Below are 23,930 nucleotides of genomic sequence, written 5' to 3'. Positions count from 1 at the left end.
TTGACCTGACCATGTTTTGCTTGCGTGTTTTTTCTTTAATTGCTAATGCGACCTTTCACACCACAGACTGTACAAAATGAAGCATTGCTTGGTAATTGGTGGACCCAAGTTGGTATCATCTAATTGTGTACTTTAAATTTAACAGCTGATTGGTTGATTGTAATCCATTGCATACCTTTCTATCAAAGTTATCTGACATTATCAAGATGAATTTGCTCTGACACAGTTTAACTCTGAGTTCGTCATATTTTATTACCATTTTCTAAACTTTAGCGAATAAGCTGTGATAATGTGAGAAACTGTTGAAGGTGTCTGAATACATTTTGGTTTGACTACCTACTTCTAACATTACCTTTTAGTGTAGCTAGATATGTAAAGAAATTGCTAGATTGACTATAATCTAGTGCTGCTATACACTCTAATTCAAAGATGACATACCCATTATTGCTTAGGAAGCTGTAATTTCAAGCTGACGTACCAAATTTTAGTCTCCATTTTGGGAATTCCTCACATCCAGAGAATAGCATCACAGCTTTTCCCACATCCCTCAGAACCAGACGTGTGCATGTGTTCATCAGCACGTCCTGTCTGTGGTGCACGTGCGAGGTGGCATGCTTTTACAGGGTGGCTTGCTTGTGTTTAGTGACTCAGAAGCTTTGTGGTTTTTGGCAGGGAACTTCTGAAAGATCACCCCTTCTTCTACGTGCCAGAGGTAATCGACGAATTCAGCAGCCAGCACGTCCTCACCACCGAACTGGTGCCTGGGTTTCCCTTGGATCAGGCTGAAGGACTGTCACAAGAGCTGAAAAACGAGGTATTCAGTGGTGCTGTGAAACCAGTAACCCTGTAAAGACTGCCATATGAATTATAGCCAGATTAAATATTGAACCTATATAGACAAAATATATTAAAAAGAAGGTTTGCATGTGTTTTTTGTTGATTTTATATTTGATGCATCAGGCTTTTATGGCTCATTTAGTATGACCGAAGAATACTGAGCTTATCCTTGAGGAAAAAAACAAAAACGGCCCGCAATTTGGTGCACTTGCTGATATTTTATATGGATAGAATGTAAGATTAAATGTTCATAGCTTGTAATGTAAATCAATGAGTTCTGTATAATAGTATAGCAGACTACTTGCATAAAATGCATATATAAATATAAGTTGTCATTTTATATCTCCCAATAATGTGTCTTAGTAAGATGATATTTAAATGGTTAGTTTTATGATCAAAGCTCTGTAGCTTTTATCGTGGGGGCAAAACATATAATTAAATTCAACAATGATGATTGAGGGATGTACAAATGAACCTTCCTCAAAAGCCTGATGTATCATATATTTGATGCATTTTAAAATTATTTTTCTTAAAAAAAGTATGCATGTATAATCAAGTAAACCTAAGTTGCTTCAGTATGTGGCGTATTTTAAAATATATAGTATAAATATTATTAACAATATTGGATTTTGAATGGGCTGCTACCCTATTTGGGAAATTTTTAGTTTACTTTCTAGTACTTTCAGTTCTCCTGTGATCTACATTAAGTAACTTGGATATATCATACTGTTTAGCAAGTTATATAAGTAAAGGCCGGTTAAAATGTGGTGTGGTATCAGGCCACTTTATAGTATGATGTGTGAGTCCCATGGTCTCAAATGTGCTCAGAATGGAAGCCAGTGGGCTTCCTGGAGCATTATCACCACCTGGTGGTGGAAGTGTTTTGTTGCATTAGTAGAGCAAAGTTGAAACACGGTCATTTCCATACAAAACAAATTTAAGGAATGAAGTTTAAAATAAATAAAACTGTGTTGACCAAACCCTGAATAGAGAAAATGAAGTACACTGACATAAATGAAGGCAATAAGTGTGATTGAATGTTTTAAACAGACCGTATGAGTATGATTTAAGCCTGCATCAGTTATGTAGTTTGTAAACAGTGGGTGTTTTGTTTTGAGTTAAAACTGATCTATTACTTTATGCGAAGTACTTCATATGCTTTAATGCATAAATACAGTGAATTTAAAGCAGTCCAGTGCAGGTGTCGTAACCACACTTTTTATTGATGCTCAGATCTGCGAGAATATCCTGACCCTGTGTCTGAGGGAGCTCTTCGAGTTCAGATACATGCAAACGGATCCCAACTGGTCCAATTTCTTTTATGATCCACAAACCCACAGGGTAAGTGTGGCATGACCGTTCATTGATCTTTCCTAGTTACTCACACAACCAGTCAAGAGTGTAGACACACTTTGGATAATGGCAACTGACTTATAAGATAGTTTAGATTTATTAAACATTTGTTTAGTTCACTACATTATTCCTATATTTTCACTTATTTCATAGGTTTTATGACTGTACTATTTTATATATATTTTCTTAAATTATTCATGCATTACTCCAGACTTTAGTGCCACATGATCCTTCTAATATTCTGTTTCTTAAGCAAAATGTATTATCATCAGTGTTGAAAATGTGTTTTCATGATTCTTTGTGGAATAAAAAGTAAAAAAAAACAGCATTTATTTTTTTATTTTTTAGGCTTTACTGTCACTTTTTATTGATTTATTAGTAGTGCTGTCAAACGATTAATTGCGTCCAAAATTAAAGTTTGTGTTTGTGTGTACTGTGTATAATTATTATGTGTATATATAAATACACTCACATGCATGTGTGTGTGTGTGTGTGTGTGTGTGTGTGTGTGTGTGTGTGTGTGTGTATATATATTTAAGAAAAATTTATATTTATATAAAAAGAAAAAAATATTTATACATATATAATATAGACAATATAATTATACACAATACACACACACCAACACAAACTTTTATTTTGGATGCAATTAATCTTTTTTCACTGTTTGACAGCCCTAATTATTAGTGTATGATTTATTATATTTAGATGTATTTATTTATATATTTATTTCAATTGAGCAGTTTGTACAGTAAATCAAAAATATGGAAGTTGTTTTGACTAATCAATCCATTCTTCAATCCACAGGTTGCTTTGCTGGATTTTGGTGCAACGAGAGGATTTGATGAGAGTTTCACTGATCTTTATATTGAGGTAAAAATACCGTTTAAAAGGGAATTGTATAATAATTCACTTTTCTGTATATCGGCATGACAATGCACTATCCAGACTGAAATGTTTGTAATTCAAGAATGCTTTGGAATAAAGACATAAGGCTGGTCTTGTTTTAAAGACGACAGTTGGCAGATTATTGTAGAAGTTAAATAAATTATGTAAGTAAAATAGAAAATGTATATTTTACAAAACTTCTGTTTTACTCTAACTGTTGTGTTCCAAATTTTAGGTTGATATCTCAAAAAAAATAAGCTTACAGACAGTATATGGCACCTCCATTTCCATATATGAATGATCTGAACCATATATTTCCATAATTTTTATACAATTTATGAAGTAGACATCCTATTCAGAAGTTTGGCAGAATTTGATATGAATTCAACCTCTAATAAACAGCTTGCCGCCACATCACAAATGGAGAATCAGTTGTTTTGTTCTTTATATTTAAAACATTTGCAGACCTTTTTTTCTCAAACGCTTTAATGGATGTAATCTTAAATATGAAAACTAGTGATTGTAAGCTTTCAAATGATATATAGTTTGTCAAGATTAGTTTAGGTTTAGTACAGGATATTACTGTTTTTAAAATGTAATGTCTGTGGGCCGGTGACACTTTCTAGCTGTATTTTGCTCTCTAAAACAGATCATCAAGGCTGCAGCAGCGGGTGATCGAGAAGGAGTGCTGAAGCAATCCATAGAAATGAAGTTCTTGACTGGTTATGAGACTAAGGTGTGAAAATACCACCCTAATATTTCGTGTTTGGGGCTGTACATATTACAGTCATGTTAACACAAACTCTTCTCCTCATCCAGGCCATGGTGAATGCCCATGTGGACGCGGTTATGATCCTGGGCGAGGCTTTTGCCTCTGTAGAGCCCTTTGACTTCGGGGCGCAGAGCACCACGGAGCGCATCCACAACCTCATCCCCGTCATGCTGAAACAGCGGCTCATCCCTCCACCAGAAGAAACCTACTCCCTGCATCGCAAAATGGGCGGCTCCTTCCTCATCTGCTCCCGCCTGAATGCTAAGCTCAGCTGCAAGAACATGTTCAACAAGGCCTACAACAATTACTGGAGCAATCAGAAGAAAGGACCAAGCCAGTGACGGGGCTTTTCAAACAAATGAAACTTGGATTAGCACAAAATGCTCCGGCCAATCACTCGAATGTAAACGAAATGGCACTTTTGTCTCGACTGACCCAACCGTACCATCATACATGTTTGTTTTTGGCTTTAGTTTTTCCTTTTGAGTGTGTTAATGGGAAATAATATCCATGATTATCCATGGTCGTGTGGTGCAAAGATTGCTATTCAGACGGATGTATCTATGTGCCTACGGAAATTCCTTTAACCTGGAAAGCTGGTTACTCATCATCAAGTATGGCGATTGGCTGTAGAACATTTCATAATCATGCCAATGGTTTTTTCCGGGTTGCTGGACTACGTTTGTGAGGACCGTCTCCCTAAATCAGTATATTAACTCTGATGCATATATTGTTTGAGAAATTTTTCTTTTTTCGGTTTGTGATTTTGTGAATGATGCGCACAACATAGGCCAAAGTATGATAAAGAGAAGTTCCTAAAGGAGAAGATCAGAAATCCGTGCAGGTTTTGATAAACCTGCTACAGTCACATACGTGTTATCTATGTAGGTTTGCTACAAGCTTGCTTGTTTTAGCCTGTAAAAACACGCAACTTCTCATAATGCATTTTTAAAAAAGCCAGGATATGAATCATGATGGCATGAGGTATCACTTCTCCGATGTGTGAGATGTACATGAATTTAAATGTGCCTACAGGAAGGTGAGAACAAGAAGAAAGCATTATGTAATGATATCAGAGCATTGGTGGAAAAGGCTTTTTTCTAATCTTCCTGCTGTTGGCGTTCTTACTAAAAAAAACTGTATTGAAATTGTCGGAATATATTAAATTTTTGGAATCAACAAAACCAGTCCTAAATGTTTATTAGCAGGCTTCTTTTTGTCCATTAATTTGACCATATAACACATGCATTGGATCGTCATTTTTAATGATTGGCAGCTAAAGCGTTTCGAGGCGTGATCGTTTACATGTACTGGTATAAGACAGACTGAAGTTTGTCAATTGCATGTTCATTTGCTGCACACCTCAGAAGTCCATGTTGTGAGTCATGGAAGAGCACGTTAACATATTCCACAATGTTCACTTGAGAAGATGATTTTATATCAAAGCTGGGACATGCATAGTTATGGTTGAAGGTATGGTGCATCCTCACCAGGACTGATGGTTTATTAGCTGTGAAGATAAAATGAGAATGATTTAACATAATTTTAATTGAGCAACAAGACTTTGTAAAACAGAATGTCTATGAAGGACTAAACCTATGATAGCGTTTACAGACTTGTTCCCGAATCATGAATTAAAACTTTCAAAGTAAACCGTATTGTACACTATACATGTTGCTGGATATATTGACATTAAACTTGTCATAAATTGGCTACATTCCTCTCAAATAAACAGAATACCCAACAACTCCCCCCAACACACACACACGCAAGCACAATTTGAATTTTCTTTTTCTTGCAATTCAGAGACAAAGTCCATTATGAATTTATAAATTGTAAATGTGGGGGAAAAAAGTTGCAATTACTTTATTTTGTATTCTGTGGCGGAAACAAGTTTCCATACAAATATGATGTGAAAACTAGTTAAACGCTGTAATAAATAATTACCTGAAATTTTCCTCAAAGCGTCGTCAGTGTCAGTTGCATGTCGTGATACTATGGGACAGAAGATCAGTATCAACTCACAGTCCAACAGTTCACTCTCTGTCGCTCCCTTGAGCTGTGCAAGAATTTGCTTGTCAACTCCCAAGGTTTTGCCACAAATAAATGGATGCACTCTGACTGAAGGATTGCAAAAGAGAAAGAAATATTAAGAGGGTGGTATGAAAAGTGGGAAGTTTCTTTTTCTTTTTAAAGGGTTACTTTATATATACTAAAATACTTTGTATTTAAACTGGGTCATTTATGCAGTAGAAATGTGAAATAATTTTTGAATTTGATGCCTTCTAGACTGAGAAAAGACAGAAAATGTATTTGTCTCATGTGGATGAAAGACAACAACTCCCAGAATGCACTTGCTTCGCTGCCCTACTAGGCCACTCCGTACACCGTCGTTTTGATCTTCATAGTAATACAATAATTTTGTTCAGTTAGAGAATAAACACTACAATTAAAAACTGAACGTGGCTTTTCAATAAAGTGTGAGTGAGCCGAACGAAAGTCACGGCACAGACGCAGCAGTGTCAGATTTCATTCATCACGAAGAGCTGAGCAGAGCTGAGGTAATGTTAAGCGCCAGTCTGGCACGTTTTCAGATCGCATATGGAAGCTAAACTATCACAAGAAATCAAGTTGAAACACTCACTTTACTCTGCACCGCGCTCCGTTTTGATTGTCCGTGCAGCCGTCTGTGTCTTACATTCTGTGCGTGAGATCTGTCCCCTATGGGCGGGTTGGGAACAGCTCCATCTAGTGGCTGTAGTCTTTAGCCTCTGGCCAAAAAAATCCTCCGATGACGCAAAATGACGATATTTGCGTCATCGGAGGATTCTTTTCCAGAAATAAAAAGCATCATTCTCTCATCTCAGGGGATATGAGGGGGGAAAGTACCGTAATTTGAATATACTACCGGGTTTCTACTGATACAACTTTGTGTTCAAGATTTACAAAAATGATACAATGAGAATGTACAACATGAATCCATTTTTCAAACCGTGTTTTTGTCTTACCCTGAATCATTATGGTACACTAATAATAAGTGATTATATTGGGACTATTTCAGACCGGTCTGGTAGGAACCGCTGTGGAGGAGCACAGTCCCTGCGTGACTCGCCATAGACATAAACAAAGAGAAGTAGCTCCGGCTACGCTAAAAAAGATACGGATTGCAGCTATAACGGTATCGATAGAAAGTTGGTCTTTTGTACAGACGGTCAGATGTTCTTGCTTCTATTGTAGCTAAAAAATGCTCTTTGGGTCATTTTTAGATCATGCTGGTTTTATACAAACTATATTCATTTTTATGTGATATTACAGTATTTATTATAAACAATGTATTCATGCTCATTATTGTAAAATTCACATGCCTTTGTAATCTTCAATCAAAAAAACTTGACCTCCCTCTTGCAACAACATCTCTTCTCTGAGGATGTGTTTACTGGCATACATGTTTACTACTCACATGAGTTTGACCAATAGCAAACCCTCCAATCAATTCCTGATGGACAAAATCAAGTCCTGCCCTAAATTTTTTCTTGTACGAAAAGCTGTTTCACTTGGATATACGTCAAGATAGGGGGGGAAAAAACAATGCCAACTTTAAATATTAACTTTTCACTAAAATAAATTGTTGTGCTAATAATTTTTTCAATTTTCACTAGTGCTCTCAGATTTCAGGAGCCCACTGTATTTTTTAATAAGGCAAAATACATATTTTTAAAACCTTACAAAGTTAAATAATGTGGTTTGAGCACTTGAATGAAAAGGCATGTACTCGCAAGAGACATTGTTACTCACCAAGAGGAGTCATGGTTGGAGATTTCAAATCCATTTGTGATGAACTTGGAACTCTTCTCCTGCTTGTAGTTTCTTCTGTATCCCAGTGCTCTTTTTTAGCTGATGCCTCGATGAGGCTGTTCAAGACCTCAATGTATGGTTTCAAAGATGCCTGTGTTGCTTTGAGCTGCTCCTCCATTTCTCTAAAAGCTCGAAGAGACTCCTTCAAAACATCCTGAACAGCAGCAGCATCATCTGGGACAAAATTGTAAGACCGCTTTGAAATGTCTCTTTTACAAAGAGAAGTCCCTTGGTTCTCTGGTACAACTTAAAAAAGCGTAGGGGATATAAATTACTCACTGCTGTTGTTTTTCTGCATTAAATGCTTCAGTGCTCCGGAAAATGTTTCTGGGCCAGATCGAAGTGAATCCTTTTAGGAATCAAAAAATCAGTAAATCACAGATTAATACTAATATATGAACAAATACTTGCTAGTAACCAGACAGTTGACGGTAGCCAGTGACTTCCATAGAAGGAAAAAAAAATTCCATGGGAGCAGGAGCGATTCTAGGATTTCGATATTAGGAAGGCTCAGCCCCCAATGACCGTATGATTTACTATGATAGGCATGAACAAAACAGTAGGTTCCACGCTACCTATAAAGTCAATCCCTGAATATTACATTTATTTTTTTAATAATTTTAAATAACTGCCTAATATATTACTGTAAGTCTAGATTGGCAATTTGTGGGTGAATTTTTTTTCAACACATGTAAAGTTTAAATAATTTTTAACCTCATTTTAGCTTTAAAGAAGATCTACATTTCTTCTTGTATCATGCTTTAGGGGGAGGATTTCTGTCAAAATGACATGAAATTACCTCTATAACCAGTAGATGGCAGCAGATGAGCACTCATTTTATTGCACTGATGTATTAAATATAGCAAGAGTAGGAAAAGTCACAAAGTCTCACACACCATTTGGATAAAAGGAATTTAATTAAATAAATAAGGCCAGATTTGACAGTGAATGGGAAACTGTTTTGTATTGCTCCCACATCATATTATATAAACTAAATTTATATAATATAATACAATTTATGACATATGATAACTATACAGATGCAGATATCATATTCTATCAATAAATGCACACACGTCCTCTGCTTTTGACCAACACCCTAAATAAAGCAGACTAAAATACTGGATGAGCTGAAACCTGCTGCCGGTTTCATATGAGTTTTAAAGGGCACTGAGGCAATCACCAATTAGTGTACAATATTACGGAGTTAATTCCAAATGTTTAGGGGGGCTGGGTAGAAAAGCCCTCCTAAAATGGACCTAGTGAGTGATGTCAATGGCTACCGTCCGTCAACTGTCTGGTTACATTCTTCAAAATATATTTGTGTGTGTTCAATAGAAAAAAGAAACTCATACAGGTTTGGAACAACATGAGGGTGAGTAAATGTAAATGATGACAGAATTTTCCTTTTTTGGTTAACTATCCCTTTAAGTATATTAATTTGGATGCCTTCTGGTTGTCAAAATTTGGTGGAACATGTTCCAATTTAATGTAATGAAATGTATTAATATTTGTTTGTTTATTATGATAGGCATGAACAATACAGTAGGTTCCACGCTACCTAGCAAGTCAATCCTTGAATATTACATTAATTTTTTAATCATTTTAAATAACCGCCTGATATATTACTGTAAGTCTAGATTGGCAATATGTGGGTGAATTTTTTCTTCAAAATATATTTTTGTGTGTTCAATAGAAGAAAGAAACTCATACAGGTTTGGAACAACATGAGGGTGAGTAAATGTAAATGATCCTTTCAAAAAAGGATCAAATGTAAATGATCCTTTTTTGGTTAACTATCCCTTTAAGTATATTAATTTGGACGCCTTCTGGTTGTCAAAAATTGGTGGAACATTTTCCAATTTAATGTAATGAAATGTATTAATATTTGTTTCTTTATTATGATAGGCATGAACAATACAGTAGGTTCCACGCTACCTAGCAAGTCAACTGCAACTTAGGTTTCTCTGCAAAGACACCTATGTGAACTTCAGTTTAGATAAAATGGCCTCAAACATCCATCCAAAACAGACTTTGTTACTGGTTGGTTAAAAGTTATTGTGAAAAAGCTCTAGCATCATTTGTTTGCCTACACTTTTAGGAGTGTGTGAATATTTTGGGGGCCACTAAAGTTCAATTCCACCAGCTTCTTGACTCAAGACATTACCTTCACTGTGTCTGTGATAAGTGACATTATCGTCCTTCGGAGCTGAAAGTTCCTGACACCTGGATAAAGCTCATTCAGATCCTCTCTTGTCAAAGTAAGGACTTGAACATCATCAATGCCTGCATCTGTAAACAGGTGGAAATAATGTATCATGTCACACAGCAGTAACGTCGGTTTAATACACTTATTTTTACATTTGTCATGGGGGTGTGATAAAATAAATGTAATTAGAAAATTATCATCAGGTGAGGTGACAGTGACACACATACCATCTAGGGCAGAAGACTCTGATATTGCATTGATTTGTTCTCGGAGAGCTCTGCCCTTCTTAAACACAAGGAAATAAAGATTATATAATATAACTATTAACCCTGACACAAGCACTCTTTGATATACACTTCCTTGCTGGCAGCTTTGGAGCAACAAAAGCGTATTTTAGATCATTAATATTAGTTAGTACATGAAAGATTTTGAATATTTTTACCTTTTCTTTGGAGAACCTCCATGTGTTCGGATTAATCCACGTTAATCCAGGGGGAAACCAAGAAGACCCTCCGCTGCTCATTTCTACTGAATTGAAACTGAAAGTTGATGTTGATCAAACTAAATTGCATAAATTCAGTACGCAGACTGACTCCGGTTCAGTAAAGGCGTGTCACCCGCTGCAAAGTGTAACAACACAGGCGTGTCAAAATCTGATCTGGGGCCTGTAGTCTCTAGCGATAGGTTGTTTTGATGTGAGACCCGCCCCTTTTGGTCTGTGTGTGGGAAGAGCGCGTTCTCATTGGCTGGTGAGAAAAGGAGGCGTGTCGTGCATGAACTCATCTCGCCGAGCGGACGGTAATGCTATAGCCAGGGCTTAATTTGAGCCGGAACACGCCGGAACATGTTCCGGCACCTCCGATGTTGGATCCGGAACCTTTTTTATTGAATCCGGCACCTCAAATGTCACTATTCAAATTAATCGTCTAAAAAAAAAAAAAAATACTATTTGTGTATTGTTCAATGTTATTGGTTGTGTTCGTATTTATTCCCTATGAAAGTTCCATACATTTTTTTGTTTTTTTATGGAAGGGGAGGGGAGAGGGAAGCGCTTAAAGTGACACATGCTATTCGCGCTTGTTGTCGAGTCTTGAGATCGCTGTTAGAAAAATGCACTGGACACGAGGTGTAGAGAAAGAAGCAGAATCGAGGCCGGGGGCACTATCGATGCTGTATGGGCCGTTCTGGATAAATAGGATAACGACCTGATGTGTTTGTGTTGATTATTGGTGCATCATTAAAATAGCCTACTATATAGTTTTATATGAAATGTAGTTTTATATATATATATATATATATATATATATATATATATATATATATATATATATATATATATATATATATATATATATATATATATATATATATATATAATATTCTACTATATGAAATTTAATTGTGTTTATTTAAGTCCCACAATAGCCTGTTGCTGTTTATCTGGATGGAGTGTTTTTCTTCTTTTTTTTTCTTGGTTAATTTAATATTCCGAAAAATAACTGCTTGTGAAAACAATTCATGCAGTGTATTTTTTTAAATTTCGCACCCGTGCAGTGCATGTTCTGAAATAAAAATAAAAATTGCCTTGAATAGGCTACATAGGCGGCCTTGTTTGTTTTGCGGTCTATTGACGCAATGCTCTTCTGATGCGAGCCGCGAGAAATCCCTGGTCTGTTGTAGAAAGGATACCATCCAATGCAACAAATATATTTAATGGCTAATGTATGCATAGGCCTATGCTGAGTTTAATTTATTTATGATTAGATGCGCTGCAGTTCACGCGCAATGCAACTGAACGCGGCGCACCGGTGCCTCCATTTCACGGTTATTATATTGTCTGTTATATTTGCTTTTTATTTATTAAATACAAGCAATTAGTTAATGCAACATTTACTAAAATTAATATACAATTTATACAAAACGAAATTCGTTTCAAAGAAAGGCTTTTTCTACAAAGCAAAATTTAATGAAAGTGGTAAAAAAAATAATGTCACCCGAATACATATATATATATATATATATATATATATATATATATATATATATATATATATATATATATATATATATATATATATATATATATATATATATATATATATTTAAAATATAGGCCTATATTTTATTTATATATGATGCTCGTTATCGGTAGTGATATTGTTTATTATTGCAAATGTTGTTTATTATTGCTAATAATTCTGACTGGGCATATCACTATAGTCATAACTTTTATTTCTATCTCAAATGATTTTTAATAACTTGGCTGAGAAAAAAAATGATAGGGGGTACGTTATTGAAAAAAGATTGAGAAGCACTGCTATAGGCAGTGTAAAAAATGTTGTTCCGTTACCTCCAACCTGCGTTTTGAGTCGCCGGATCCACCCCCCCTCTGCGCTCCGGGACCTCCCACTTTACAAATTAAGCACTGGCTATAGCTATTTGTTTTGTCAACATTGAGTGTAGGATTATATGTCCTTTTAAATGTAAAGTTTATTGTATGTCGGGATGTCATATGAATTGTTTGACGGTCAGATGTATCTATGGAGGGTTTATTTGACGTAGTGCCGTCATGTGTCCTTTTTTTGGCTGGAAATATTGGTGGGCAGTGAATGTGATGGTGGCAGTGGTCTTGAAGACTACATGCTCTGCAGTAAAGGTGCATGCAGCTTCTGTGTGCAAATGCAGGGTTAGTTCATGCATGCAAATATTTTTCAGATACTCAGTACAACCAGTATCTGCTTGCCAGTTTGAGGGACATTGGATTAATAAAATAATGAAATTCCACATGACCTTACCTATATGTGACTGTTACTTGATTTTGATAATGATAAAATAATATAGAGACTAGTAGATCCATATCCATGCCTCTCTGTATCTGTCACTGATTTGTGTGTAATAGGATGGATCAGACCCAGGGTAATATGTCTGCCATATGTGTACCCAGCAAAAGGAAAATGCCAAGATCAAAACTAATCCCCCAAACACCAGGTAAATCTTGAGTAGTCTTAGATTTATTAAATGCTAAACTTTGTATATCTTATATGGCTTATTCTGAAGTGATTGCATTCCCAGATCATAATTATGTGATTGTGAAATCTGTTCTGATTAGATAAATGTACATATAGTAATTTGGCAGACACGTTTATCCAAAGTGACTTGCATTGCATTCAAAGTATACAATTTAATCAGTTCTTTCCCTGGGAATCGAACCCATGACCTTGTCGTTGCTTTAGGAACTAAATAAATGTAGGGCTGGTAATATATATACATTTTGAGATGTAAAAACATTACATTATTTAGAACGTTTATTTGGTTTAAATCTATTATAAATCGATACAGTGTTGGTTGTGATTCGTTACTTAGTAAGTTTTAATTACTGTAAGTTTCCCTTGAAAAAGTCAACTAAAGGATTACTCTTAATATTTCTGTAATTTAATTACAGTTACTTGTGATGTAATTGTATTAAATACTATATAGATTATAGAACAATTATATATCAAACAATAGTGGATTTAACAACAAACATCACGTCTAAGGATAAAATGTACGGTTTTTACTGTAAACTTCTCTCTTTAAATATTTTCGTCAGTTTAAAAATAATTTATGCAATTTTATATTATTTATTTAAAAAGTATTAAAAGGGCCGTTTCATGTCTATCCAACTGGTCAAGGTTGAAATGGGGTTTAGAAGGTAATTAGTAATAAGTAATGCAATACTTTTTAGAGGGAGTAAATAGTACAGTAATCTAATTACACTTTTGAAGATGTAATTAGTTACTTTTTTAGAGTAACTTACCCGACACTGAATCGATTCAATACAGTTGGTTGTGCCTTCAACAGATGTCACAAAGGATTTGGGAGAAGAGGATGAAGGTAGAGGAATGAAACCATCCAAAGTAAGATCAAGCACCTTGAGTTATGCATCAAAATGCCAGTGTATATATATTGTATATATTTAGTGTTATCGCCACTAGGTTACCCTATTGGAATGGCTACGTTTATTATTGTGTTTGTGGTTCTGGGGCCTGTTTCAGAAAGGAGGTTAAGTGAAAACTCTGAGTAGGTTAACCCTGAAATAAGGGAAACTCTGGGTTTTCTGTTTCAGAATGGGAGGTATGTCAAACCCGAGAAAGCAGGGTAAGCCAAGCCCGTTTCTGAAAGAGAGGTAACTTATACTCAGAGTCAGTTACCAGGGTAACTTACTCTGTGAACCTAACCTGGTCAGAAGCAGGTTTTCTTTGGTAAACCCAGAGTTTCTTTTTTTCTCCTCCCCCTTTTTAAAGCACCAGCAGTGTTTAAATACTTTATTCATTCATTCAAACGCCACAAATGCTTTTCTTACTGAGTATTTTGGTCGTATTTCAAGTATAAATATAAAAAAAATTATAAATTTAATCTAAATCTAAAGTAAGCAAAGTTTACTTAAAACAAATTAAATTATCGGCCACTTGACAAAAATACAAAGTAAGAAAAGCATTCTTTGCAGGAACATTCATTGCTCATATTTTCATCATGAGGACACTGTCAAAGTGACAAACATGGCATGTCCTTTTATACAGGATCCTGACGTTCACTTGATAATCCTCTAGAAGTAACCTAATAATTAGAATTTCCTTTAGGATTTCCAGTGGTTGGACGCATTTATGACACTCATATATACCCATCATCACACTTTCTGAAAACGGATTATTGTATGGAATGGAAGGATGCTGCCAGATGGTAGTACAAGATATATGGCATAACTACCACCACAGCTGTTAAATACATTTATTTACATTTTTATAGTCATCTTTATTTCCTACAAATACTTTATTCTTTTTTCCTGTTGGGTGTTAATATTCTTCCTCCATCTCCTCTTCATCTGTCAGTGGTGCTGGAGTTTGGCTGGCCTGAGTAGAAGTCAAATGTTAATGTCATTACCCTGATTAATAAATGTAACAGGTGGGATCAGAGAACATTTCATTATGTGAAAAGAGCATAGACCCTTTTCACATTTCTGGGTTTCCGAAGCTGAAGTCGTCATAGTTGGGTTAACTCTTATAGCGGTGAATGAGAGAATACATTAAATATACATATTTTTGTGTCTCCATTTGCTCAAATAGCAAAAGAAAAACTCCACAATAGTGATTTCACAACTTTTAAAAAGATGGAAAAATTAAAGTAAGATTGATAACTGCAGTGAAAAGAGAGAAAGATGTTAATTTTAACTATCACTCCCATAGACGCTGTATTAGAAACACTCTCACAGCAGCGGTAACTTGATTTTTGTAATTTGATGCAAAAGTAATATAATACAAAGTATTAGTGTTATAAATGTACATACATAAAAAAAAATACAAAAAACGTTGCAGGATTTACGATATTGATGACATTTAAAACACGTCATCACAGTCTGTGAAAAGGGTCTATGTGGGAAAAGCTGCTGCACATTGGACACTGAATGATATTTATTTAATATGTCAAATGTTTGTAAAGTCATTAAACCTACACTCATGAACATTTTATGCTTAAAGCTTTTCCTGATTGAATTATGTTTTTGTTTTGTTTTTTTGTTTTTTAGCTGCTGCCACATTCTTTGTTTGCCTTTTGGATACCATGAAAATTAAACTTAATTAAAATAATGAAGAATTAAACTTGTGTATTGACCCGGAAGTATGCAAACGTCTTTTTGTTGGGTGCTGTTGCCATGGTGAATCGTAATTTCGGAGCTCCATTGATCGTGGCTTTTCATAGTTGGAGTGCATGAGCTTAACTCAGAGTCAGTCTACTCAGAGTTGATTGAACTACCTCAATTCAGCTGTTCTGAAACCCAAAACTCAGAGTTTCCCATCTCAGAGTAAGTCAACTCAGAGTTCAGGTTTAAACTCAGAGTTGGTTGAACCTCCTTTCTGAAACAGGCCCCAGGTGGTTTTTTCTCTTTTTGTAGGTTTGATTGGGGCAGTAAACTACATTTTCTGATTAAATAAATAAATTTTTGAGCTTATTCCGCTGTGTCGTTTCCCCATAATGTTGCATCTTTGAGCCAGGTGTGATACATGTTTATTAATTTATTACATCAGAAAATGAATAAGACAACATAATCAAAATATCAGAAATCTGTAATGTTAGTGAGTTGTGACTGCAAATAAATGAGTGGATAACTGTAGTAAGTTGCCAGGACAAAGGCATGGATGTGAAACAGAAACAACAGCCCCAAAACTGGACTGTAGATCTGGAAAACTAGCTTAGCAGCAGCCATGAATAGTACCCGCACATTGTTTAAATAAGGCACTGTGATAATGTTCATGTGCGCTCAAGTCCCGCACCAATCAGATCTACAAAAAGAAGGGGGGGGGGGGGGGGGGGCAAGAAAACAAGAAAAACAGAAATCACAAACACAACTGAGACATAACATTATGTAATTAATCAAATGAAACATGAGCCCATCAGAACTAATTTTAATTATTGCATTTGTGTTATTGCATTTCAGAACGAGGGGACAAGCTCTCAGAAAATAAAGAGAACTTACTCCAGAAAAAAGTGAGTTTTCATGCATGAAAGTTAGTAGTACATTTCCTGCATATTCCAAATCCACATAATGGATTAATAATGGTGTCTTCATGTCCTAAGGTATCATGATCTCCAGCCTGTGATTATGAGACCTACAGAGGATTCAGACCATGGGTCATCTTGCAGTTCAGTTATCACATCCAGTCTGATCAATGGTTTGGAAAGCCAACATATGCACACTGACCACACCAGCAGAATGATGGGGGAAATTGATGGATCCAGTTCAGATACTTTAATAGAAGCAGGTTAGTACAGGTTTTTTAGAAATTTAAAGGGATAGTTCACCCAAAAATGAACATTCTGTCATCATTTACTCGCCCTCATGTTGTTTCAAACCCATAAGACTTTCCTTCATCTTCGGAAAAGAAATGAAGATATTTTTAATAAATCTGAGCCAGTTCTGTAGCTATGTACACTGACAGTCTGCGTAACTACCACTTTGACGCTTCAAAAAGTTCATGAAGAGATCGTAAAACGAATCCATATGAGTTGAGTGGTTTAGTCCAAATTTTCTGAAGAGACACGATTGCTTTATATGATGAACAGATTGAATTTAGCCTTTTATTCACATTTCTCAGCGTACATAAACAGAAACTCAACAGAACCTGCTTGCTGCGCAAGAACAAACCTCATTGGTTCTTGCAGAAGCTCAAACGTGCTACGTAACACAAAAATTAACCTCATTGGTTCTCACACGTCAAGGAAACATGCTTGAGCTTCCGTTTACCACAACTGATGTGTGAGTTGATGAATGTTTAAATGTGAATAAAAGCCTACATTCAATCTGTTCAGCATATAAAGCGATTGTGTCTCTTCAGAAAATTTGGACTAAACCACTCAACTCATATGGATTAGTTTTAAGATCTCTTCCTGAACTTTTTGAAGCATCAAAGTGGGAGTTGTGTAGCTGTCAATGGAGTACAGATTTTAGTAAAATGTCTTCATTTGTGTTCCGAAGATGAACGAAAGTCTTACGGGTTTTGAATTTTCCTTTCTGGGTGAACTAACCCTTTAAGTACAAATGGATATATGACAGTCTAGATAATGTTCAAAAGTTGTACAAGTAGCATTTATACCACAGATTTTAAATCGAAGAAGCAGAAGATGGAAGAAGCTCACCAGCCCTCCTTAAAAAAGTACATTGAGGAAGTAAAGCAAACGGGTATGAAATTCTTCTGTTTTTCCCCTCAATAATCCACATGATAAAAAGTGAAAAGTGCAGACTGTATCTTTTTTCTTTAACAGTACCTGTTATAGTTCCTGTTGCTCAGTTCACTCTCAAGAATCAGATAACTGACAGCACGCAGGAGCAGAAATCATCTCAGCACACCAAGAAAGAGTCACCTGTTTATCCGCCAGGTAAAAGAGGCAGTTGTTCAGGATAAATGAAAATAACACAACCCCGTTTTTTTATATTAATATTATTTGTTTTGTGGTGCCTTTCTTCACAGGAAGTCAGGAGGAGAAATGGCAACTGCAGATTTTGGCAAAGGGTAGAGTAACCTGTCCAAAATGCAAAAGTGTTGGAAGAAAGACAGTGGATGGGTTAAAGAAGCACATGGAAACCTGCAAACTGGTATGTGCATATATTGTAACAATGTAAAAATATCATTGAAATAATTTTTTAGCAATTGTTTGAGCTCTGAACCTGATTTTGTAGAATCCTTTTACATGTCCACACTGTGAGAAACAACTGAAAACTTCAACTGGAATGAAGTACCACCTCATGGCTGACCACAACAACTTGGTTAGTTTTTTGTAATATATAGCAAAATTGACAATGAAAACGGTGATAGTGTTGATTCAAAAATAATTTTCTTGTTGGTTTTTCAGCCCATTCCAGATACTGGGAATGACCTAGTTGACCAAGCAGTGAAGGAGAAACTACGGAAAGTACTAAAGAGGATGGGCAAATTAAAATGTTCAAAAGAGGTGTGGTCATATTTTACAATTAAAATTACTTTAAATAAAATAATTAATTATTTAGTTCCAGTTATAAAATAATTTGATAGTGATACAGTGCTGCATAAAACTTTTTGAGATTTAATTATGTGAATATGGAGTATTATAGCATTAGTAAAATATTTTTTATTTGTATAGTATATAAACAGCATAAAATACTATACCTGTACAGCGACCTTGAGCTTGGGAATGGCACTTTATAAATAAAAAAATATTATTATTACCATTTAAAGTACGTCACAGGTCAGCATATAAAAAATGGAAAGGTATTAATAATAAACAAGAAAGTGAAAATAAAATACACTACTATTCAAAAGTGGAGTCAGATTAATACTTTTATTCAATAAGGATGCATTCAAAAGTGAAGTAAAGACATTTATAATGTTACAAACGATTTATTTTTCAAATAAATGCTGTTCTTTTGAACTTTCTATTCATCAAATAATCCTGGAGAAAAAATTAATCATGGTTTCCACAAAAATATTAAGCAGCAAAACTATTTCCAGCATTAATAATAATAAGAAATGATTCTTGAGCACCAAATTAGAATGATTTTTGTAGGATCATGTGACAAAGTAATGATGCTGAAAATTCAGCTTTGCTGAATAATTAAATATATCAAAATAAAGTTATTTTAATTAAAAATAATATTCACAAAGATTACTCTTTTTACTGTATTTGTGATTAAATAAAGGCAGCCTTGCCGAGCACAAGAGAATTCTTACAAAAACATTATAAATCTTGCAGACTCCAAACTTTTGAACAGTAGATTTAAAGTGAAAAAGGAAGATAATATGATAAATAAATAACAATTGTACAGTTTTAAGTAATGACTATATTCCATTCCTTTCGATGTTTAGAATTACTGCTGTTGTATTGATCTTAACTGAATGTTTTTTTTAAGGGTTGCACAGGAAGTTTTACTAGTATAATGGGTTACGTGTACCATATGAAGAAATGTGGCAAAGAGGCGTCAGAACTGGAGAAACTCTTAATGAACTGTAAACACTGTGGAAAAGCGTATCGTTCCAGAGCGGGTCTGGAGTACCACCTCAAGAATGAACACAGTCCGGTGAGTCCTCCTACCCATTATTCAGTTCCAGCTGTATAAATAAACATTTATCTGTTCTGAATATGATTGATTCTCATTCAGGCTGTTGAAGTTTCTGCAAATAAACAAACACAATTATCTGTTATCAGACAGTGCAAGAAACTGAAGTAGAAGAGGTAAAGACACAGAAAGAGCCCATCCCAGAGCGTACACCGAGCGGACGGGCCAAACGCTTGTCGGCGCAGGTGGCCGTGTTCCACCTGAGGGAGATCGCCAGTGAGGAGCTGCTGAAGGAATGGCCCAAAAGGAAAGTCCAGCGTGACCTGGTACCAGACGACAGGAAGGTGCTGCTAAACATATATATGTCAAACATGTTGTAATTGCAGGACTGTAAAGAAGTCATAGCCTGTGTGAAGCTCTTTTTTGGTAAGGCTGCATCCCCTTTCGCGTACTAAAAGATTTCCGTTTCTCTGTCACAGAATGTGAATGAAGAATTGACATTTCATTCATTTTTATTTATGGTATTTTTGTGTTCATGTAGCTGAAGTATTCTCGTCCAGGGTTGCCCGCCTTCAGCCAGGACACTCTTCGGAAGTGGAAGAATGAAGTCAAACTGCATAAAAAAGTGCAGTGTCCCAACAAGGTGTGAACATCATGCATAAACTGTTATTGTTCCATGAGTTTTCACCATTATGTTTGAACTTAAACTTGTATTCTTTAAAGTTTTGCATATGTTTTGCATTGGCGGGATGATTATGCAAAAGAATTGATTTTCAGTGAATGAATGGTTTGCTGAACCAAATATGAAATGATCATCTGTGCTGTCATCATATTAGGGATGTGACTGCTTCTATACCAGCGTATCTGGTCTAAAGGCTCATCTTGGGTTATGTACCTTGGTAAGGAATTACTTGCTTTTCTTTTTAAGACATATACTATACATAATGCTTACATTACAGGATATATTAGATGGGATAAATTCTTATATACTGCCGCAATACTATACACTGCCGTTTAAAATTTAGTTTTTTTTAAAGCTCACCAAGCCTGTTATTATTTGATAAAAATACAGTTAAATATTATATTGTTGAAATATTATTACAACTTAAAACAACACCTTTTTATTTGAATATATTTTAAAATGCAATTTTTTCTGTGATGTCTTCAGTGTCACATGATCCTTCAGAAATCAATCTAATATGCTGATTTGCTCTTAAAGAAACATTTCTTCTTATTAAGTGTCAAACAAGAACAAATAATTATTAGTATAATTTATCATTATCATTAAATAGATACTTATAAAACTTTTTTTTTCTGGAATCTTTTATGAATATAAATTTCAGAAGAACCATATTTATTTGAATCTTTCATAACATTATTAATGTATTTACTGTCAATTTTGACCAATTTAATGAATCCCTGCTGAATGAAAGTATTAATTTATTTTATTTATTTATATATATATATATATATATATATATATATATATATATATATATATATATATATATATATATATATATATATATTAATAAAAAAGCAATATTTAATTTCAGTTAAACTGTGCAGATGGATTTATTTATATGTATGTATATATATATATATATATATATATATATATATATATATATATATATACATACATATATATATAATATATAAAACCCCAAACTTTTGAATGTATTTTTTAACCAAAAAATAAATCCATCTGCACAGTTTAACTGAAATTAAATATTGCTTTTTTATTCATTACTTGAATCAATAAGTTTCTATGGTTTTCTTATAATTACTTTTCTTGTTTGATTTTTTTTTCTTGTTCATAACTGGATTTGCTCTGGAACGGGATTCATTTATGAAGAGATGGTGAAGTTTTTTTTTCTCTCTGCAGGGTGAATTTGAGACTGGGAAGTATAAATGCTTGATATGTAAGAAAGAATTCAACTCTGAAAGCGGAGTCAAGTACCACATCAATTCCATTCATTCTCAGGTAACAAAATTGCCAAAATTGAAACATAAAACTGAAAATAAAAAATAAAAGCCAATTCAAAATATTAAAATAACACTGGGTAGCAAAATACCTTTTATTTTATGGTCCTCTATATCATAAAAATATACATTTTTATAACAAATATTTTCACTGTTATTATTTTACACAGGACTGGTTTGTTGTTCGGTCCAAGTCAAAGAGTTCTAAGTTGGATAAACTGCAAAAGACTCAGCCAAAGGAAGATTCCATGAAGCCTGCAGACCTTCCCTCACCAAATCCAGCCCTCAGTTTTCCCCAGGTATCCAGCACCTGGCAGGATAGACAGTCGTCAGCGATGCCCATGTCAAGTGGAACAGCAACCCCTGCAAGAGTGGAAATAAAGAGGAAGAAGGGGCGAAACAGACGCAAAGAGAAAGATGGCCGACAGGAGAAAGACTGCTATGAGTTCAGCGGCAGTGACAGTCCGAGCAGTAGCAGCAGTAGCGAGAGCTCCAGCAGCGAGTCGGAGGCAGACGACGAATGGGCCCTCAGCAGGCCCCTCACAAAGCCTGTGTCCAGCCAGCAACCTGGAAGTCATTCTTAAATCGTTCCTGCTCTGTTTCCAAAATGGACATTTGTCCTATGTTTACCTCCAAAGAATAAAGAGATACACTACCGTTCAAAAGTTTGGGGTCAGTAAGATTTGTTTTATGTTTTAGAAATGAATCGCTCTTATGCTCACTAAGCCTGTATTTATTTGATCAAAAATACAGTAAAAAAATAATATTGTGATCTAACTGTTATCTATTTAATATAATTTAAAATGTAATTTATTTCAGTGATGGCCAAGCTGAATTTTCAGCATCATTACTCCAGTCTTCAGTGTCATATGATCCTTCAGAAATCATTCTAATACGCTGATTTGTTGCTCAAGAAACAAATCTTATTATTAGAATCCGCTCAATCATTTTGTGGAAAGCATTATGCTTTTTTTCAGGACTTTGATGAATAGAAAGTTCAGTACATTATAAATATTGTTATCATTGTAATGCATCCTTGGTGAGTAAAAGTATTTTTTTCTTTTTTTAAATCGTACTAACTCCAACAAATGCAAACGGTAGTGTTTGATGTAGAATTGTGTTTCCCTTTTATTGACAGGAAGAGCTGCCTATATTGAAAGGCCACAGCAAACATTTTAAAACTTCTCTGAAAGTAAAATCACAATTTGGCTTTATTATGCATTTCATTTTTGGAATAAAGTATTATATCTATGTATATTGAATGTAGTAGACATTATGTTTATTTTTATGTAAGCTCCATCTCCACACCTTTAAGTTTTACAGTAGACCAGTGACCGACTTGATGAAACAGTTGCATGTTACAATGTTCATGAATGCTGCTGTTTTTTGTGATATAATTAAGTGTGATTCTGACACCACAGACATGAGACTCTGTAATAGTCGGATTTGTGATGGTGATCTATGCTGCATTAGCCTTTTAGTATGAAGATACATTGTGCTTTAGAAGGGTGTTTCTGGATGCCAGGGGAAACATTCAGAAGCTGTTGTGTTGATTCAAATGACACAAAATTAGTTTGTCTACTGAGATACATCCTTATTTTATGTAAGACACACAAAAAAAACACATCTGTCATTATAAAAAAAACAGATACTTTTAAACATACATGCACACATGCAAAGTAAAAAAGGCTTACAAGTGCAAAATAGGGAGGATCAATCCTCCTTAACTATGTAAATGTGATTAACGTTTCACTTATCAAGTCAATAAATGTTTATATGTTAGCTTGTGACAAATTTTTTTCTGTTCAGCAAATTAACAGTTTTATAAATGTGCCAAAAGTATTGTGACACCCCTCCAAATCCAATGAATTCCGGTGTTCCAATCACTTCCATGGCCACAGGAAGCAATTGAGAACATCAGCAACTCGGCCATGAAGTGGTTGGCCACGTAATATCACAGAGCGGGGTCAGCGCATGCTGAGGTGCACAGTGCAGAGTCAATAGCTACATACCTCCAAACTTCGCATAGCCTTCAGATTAGCTCAAGAACAGTGCATAGAGAGCTTCATGGAATGGGTTTCCATGGCCGAGCAGCTGCATCCAAGCCTTACATCACCAAGTGCAATGCAAAGTGTCAGATGCAGTGAAGCATGCATGCATGTGTAAAGCATGCAGCCACTGGACAGTGGAGACGTGTTCTCTGGAGTGACGAATCATGCTTCTCTGTCTGGTAATCCGATGGACGAGTCTGGGTTTGACGGTTGCCAGGAGAATGGTACTTGCCTTACTGCATTGTGCCAAATGTAAAGTTTGGTGGAGGGAGGATTATGGTGTGGGGTTTGTTTTTAAGGGGTTAGACTTGGCCCCTTAGTTCCAGTGAAAGGAGCATACCAAGATATTTCGGACCCATGACGACATGGATATTACAATGTAAACATGGTTTACGAGGACACGGTAAACAAACATTT

General features: G+C 35.2%; 3 protein-coding genes across 6 annotated transcripts in view; 2 read left to right on the top strand and 1 right to left on the bottom strand.

Moving 5' to 3' along the window:
* Nucleotides 1-5,047, top strand: part of coq8aa (coenzyme Q8A-a) — a 39,153-nt gene extending 34,106 nt beyond the window's left edge. For both annotated transcript variants that reach the window (XM_079831226.1, XM_079831227.1), the window contains exons 11-15: nt 673-814; nt 2,071-2,178; nt 2,998-3,063; nt 3,728-3,814; nt 3,898-5,047. In XM_079831226.1, coding sequence (XP_079687352.1) covers nt 673-814; nt 2,071-2,178; nt 2,998-3,063; nt 3,728-3,814; nt 3,898-4,191 — 697 coding nt within the window. In that variant the 3' untranslated portion in view covers nt 4,192-5,047. The remainder of the gene's footprint in view (nt 1-672; nt 815-2,070; nt 2,179-2,997; nt 3,064-3,727; nt 3,815-3,897) is intronic.
* On the bottom strand, nt 4,608-10,466 carry LOC307135066 (uncharacterized protein; the record flags this gene model as incomplete). Of its 3 annotated transcripts, none has more annotated exons than XM_079831228.1 (7): nt 10,357-10,450; nt 10,142-10,199; nt 9,873-9,997; nt 7,985-8,054; nt 7,646-7,879; nt 5,798-5,971; nt 4,608-5,360 (listed from the first exon to the last, which is right to left on the bottom strand). In XM_079831228.1, exons 1-7 carry the CDS (start codon nt 10,435-10,437, stop codon nt 5,152-5,154), a joined length of 951 nt encoding a protein of 316 aa, XP_079687354.1. In that variant the 5' UTR covers nt 10,438-10,450. The 3 variants fall into 3 exon arrangements, with proteins under 3 accessions (XP_079687354.1, XP_079687355.1, XP_079687356.1); XM_079831229.1 differs by having other exon boundaries at nt 5,152-5,360; nt 10,142-10,196; nt 10,357-10,466; XM_079831230.1 differs by having other exon boundaries at nt 5,152-5,360; nt 5,798-5,845.
* Nucleotides 10,467-10,668: 202 nt separating this feature from the next.
* Nucleotides 10,669-23,245, top strand: znf512 (zinc finger protein 512). Its single transcript, XM_079830710.1, has 16 exons — nt 10,669-10,712; nt 12,814-12,902; nt 13,755-13,810; nt 16,384-16,433; nt 16,524-16,708; nt 17,545-17,625; nt 17,709-17,822; nt 17,915-18,039; nt 18,124-18,210; nt 18,297-18,395; nt 19,330-19,497; nt 19,626-19,820; nt 20,018-20,119; nt 20,313-20,375; nt 21,365-21,463; nt 21,633-23,245. Exons 2-16 carry the CDS (start codon nt 12,815-12,817, stop codon nt 22,044-22,046), a joined length of 1,926 nt encoding a protein of 641 aa, XP_079686836.1. The 5' UTR covers nt 10,669-10,712; nt 12,814; the 3' UTR covers nt 22,047-23,245.
* The last annotated feature ends 685 nt before the right edge of the window (nt 23,246-23,930 follow it).

The sequence above is a fragment of the Gobio gobio genome (genome assembly GCF_949357685.1).
Source record: "Gobio gobio genome assembly, chromosome: 12".
NCBI classification, from domain to species: Eukaryota; Metazoa; Chordata; class Actinopteri; order Cypriniformes; family Gobionidae; genus Gobio; species Gobio gobio.
This window is presented reverse-complemented; position numbering and strand designations above follow the sequence as displayed.

Coding starts and splice junctions, on each gene's coding strand:
- znf512 (XM_079830710.1), top strand. CDS start 12,815: ATGGATCAGACCCAGGGTAATATGTCTGCCATATGTGTACCCAGCAAA. Junction 13,811..16,383: donor GAGGAATGAAACCATCCAAA/GTAAGATCAAGC, acceptor ATTGCATTTCAG/AACGAGGGGACAAGCTCTCA. Junction 18,040..18,123: donor ACATGGAAACCTGCAAACTG/GTATGTGCATAT, acceptor CTGATTTTGTAG/AATCCTTTTACATGTCCACA.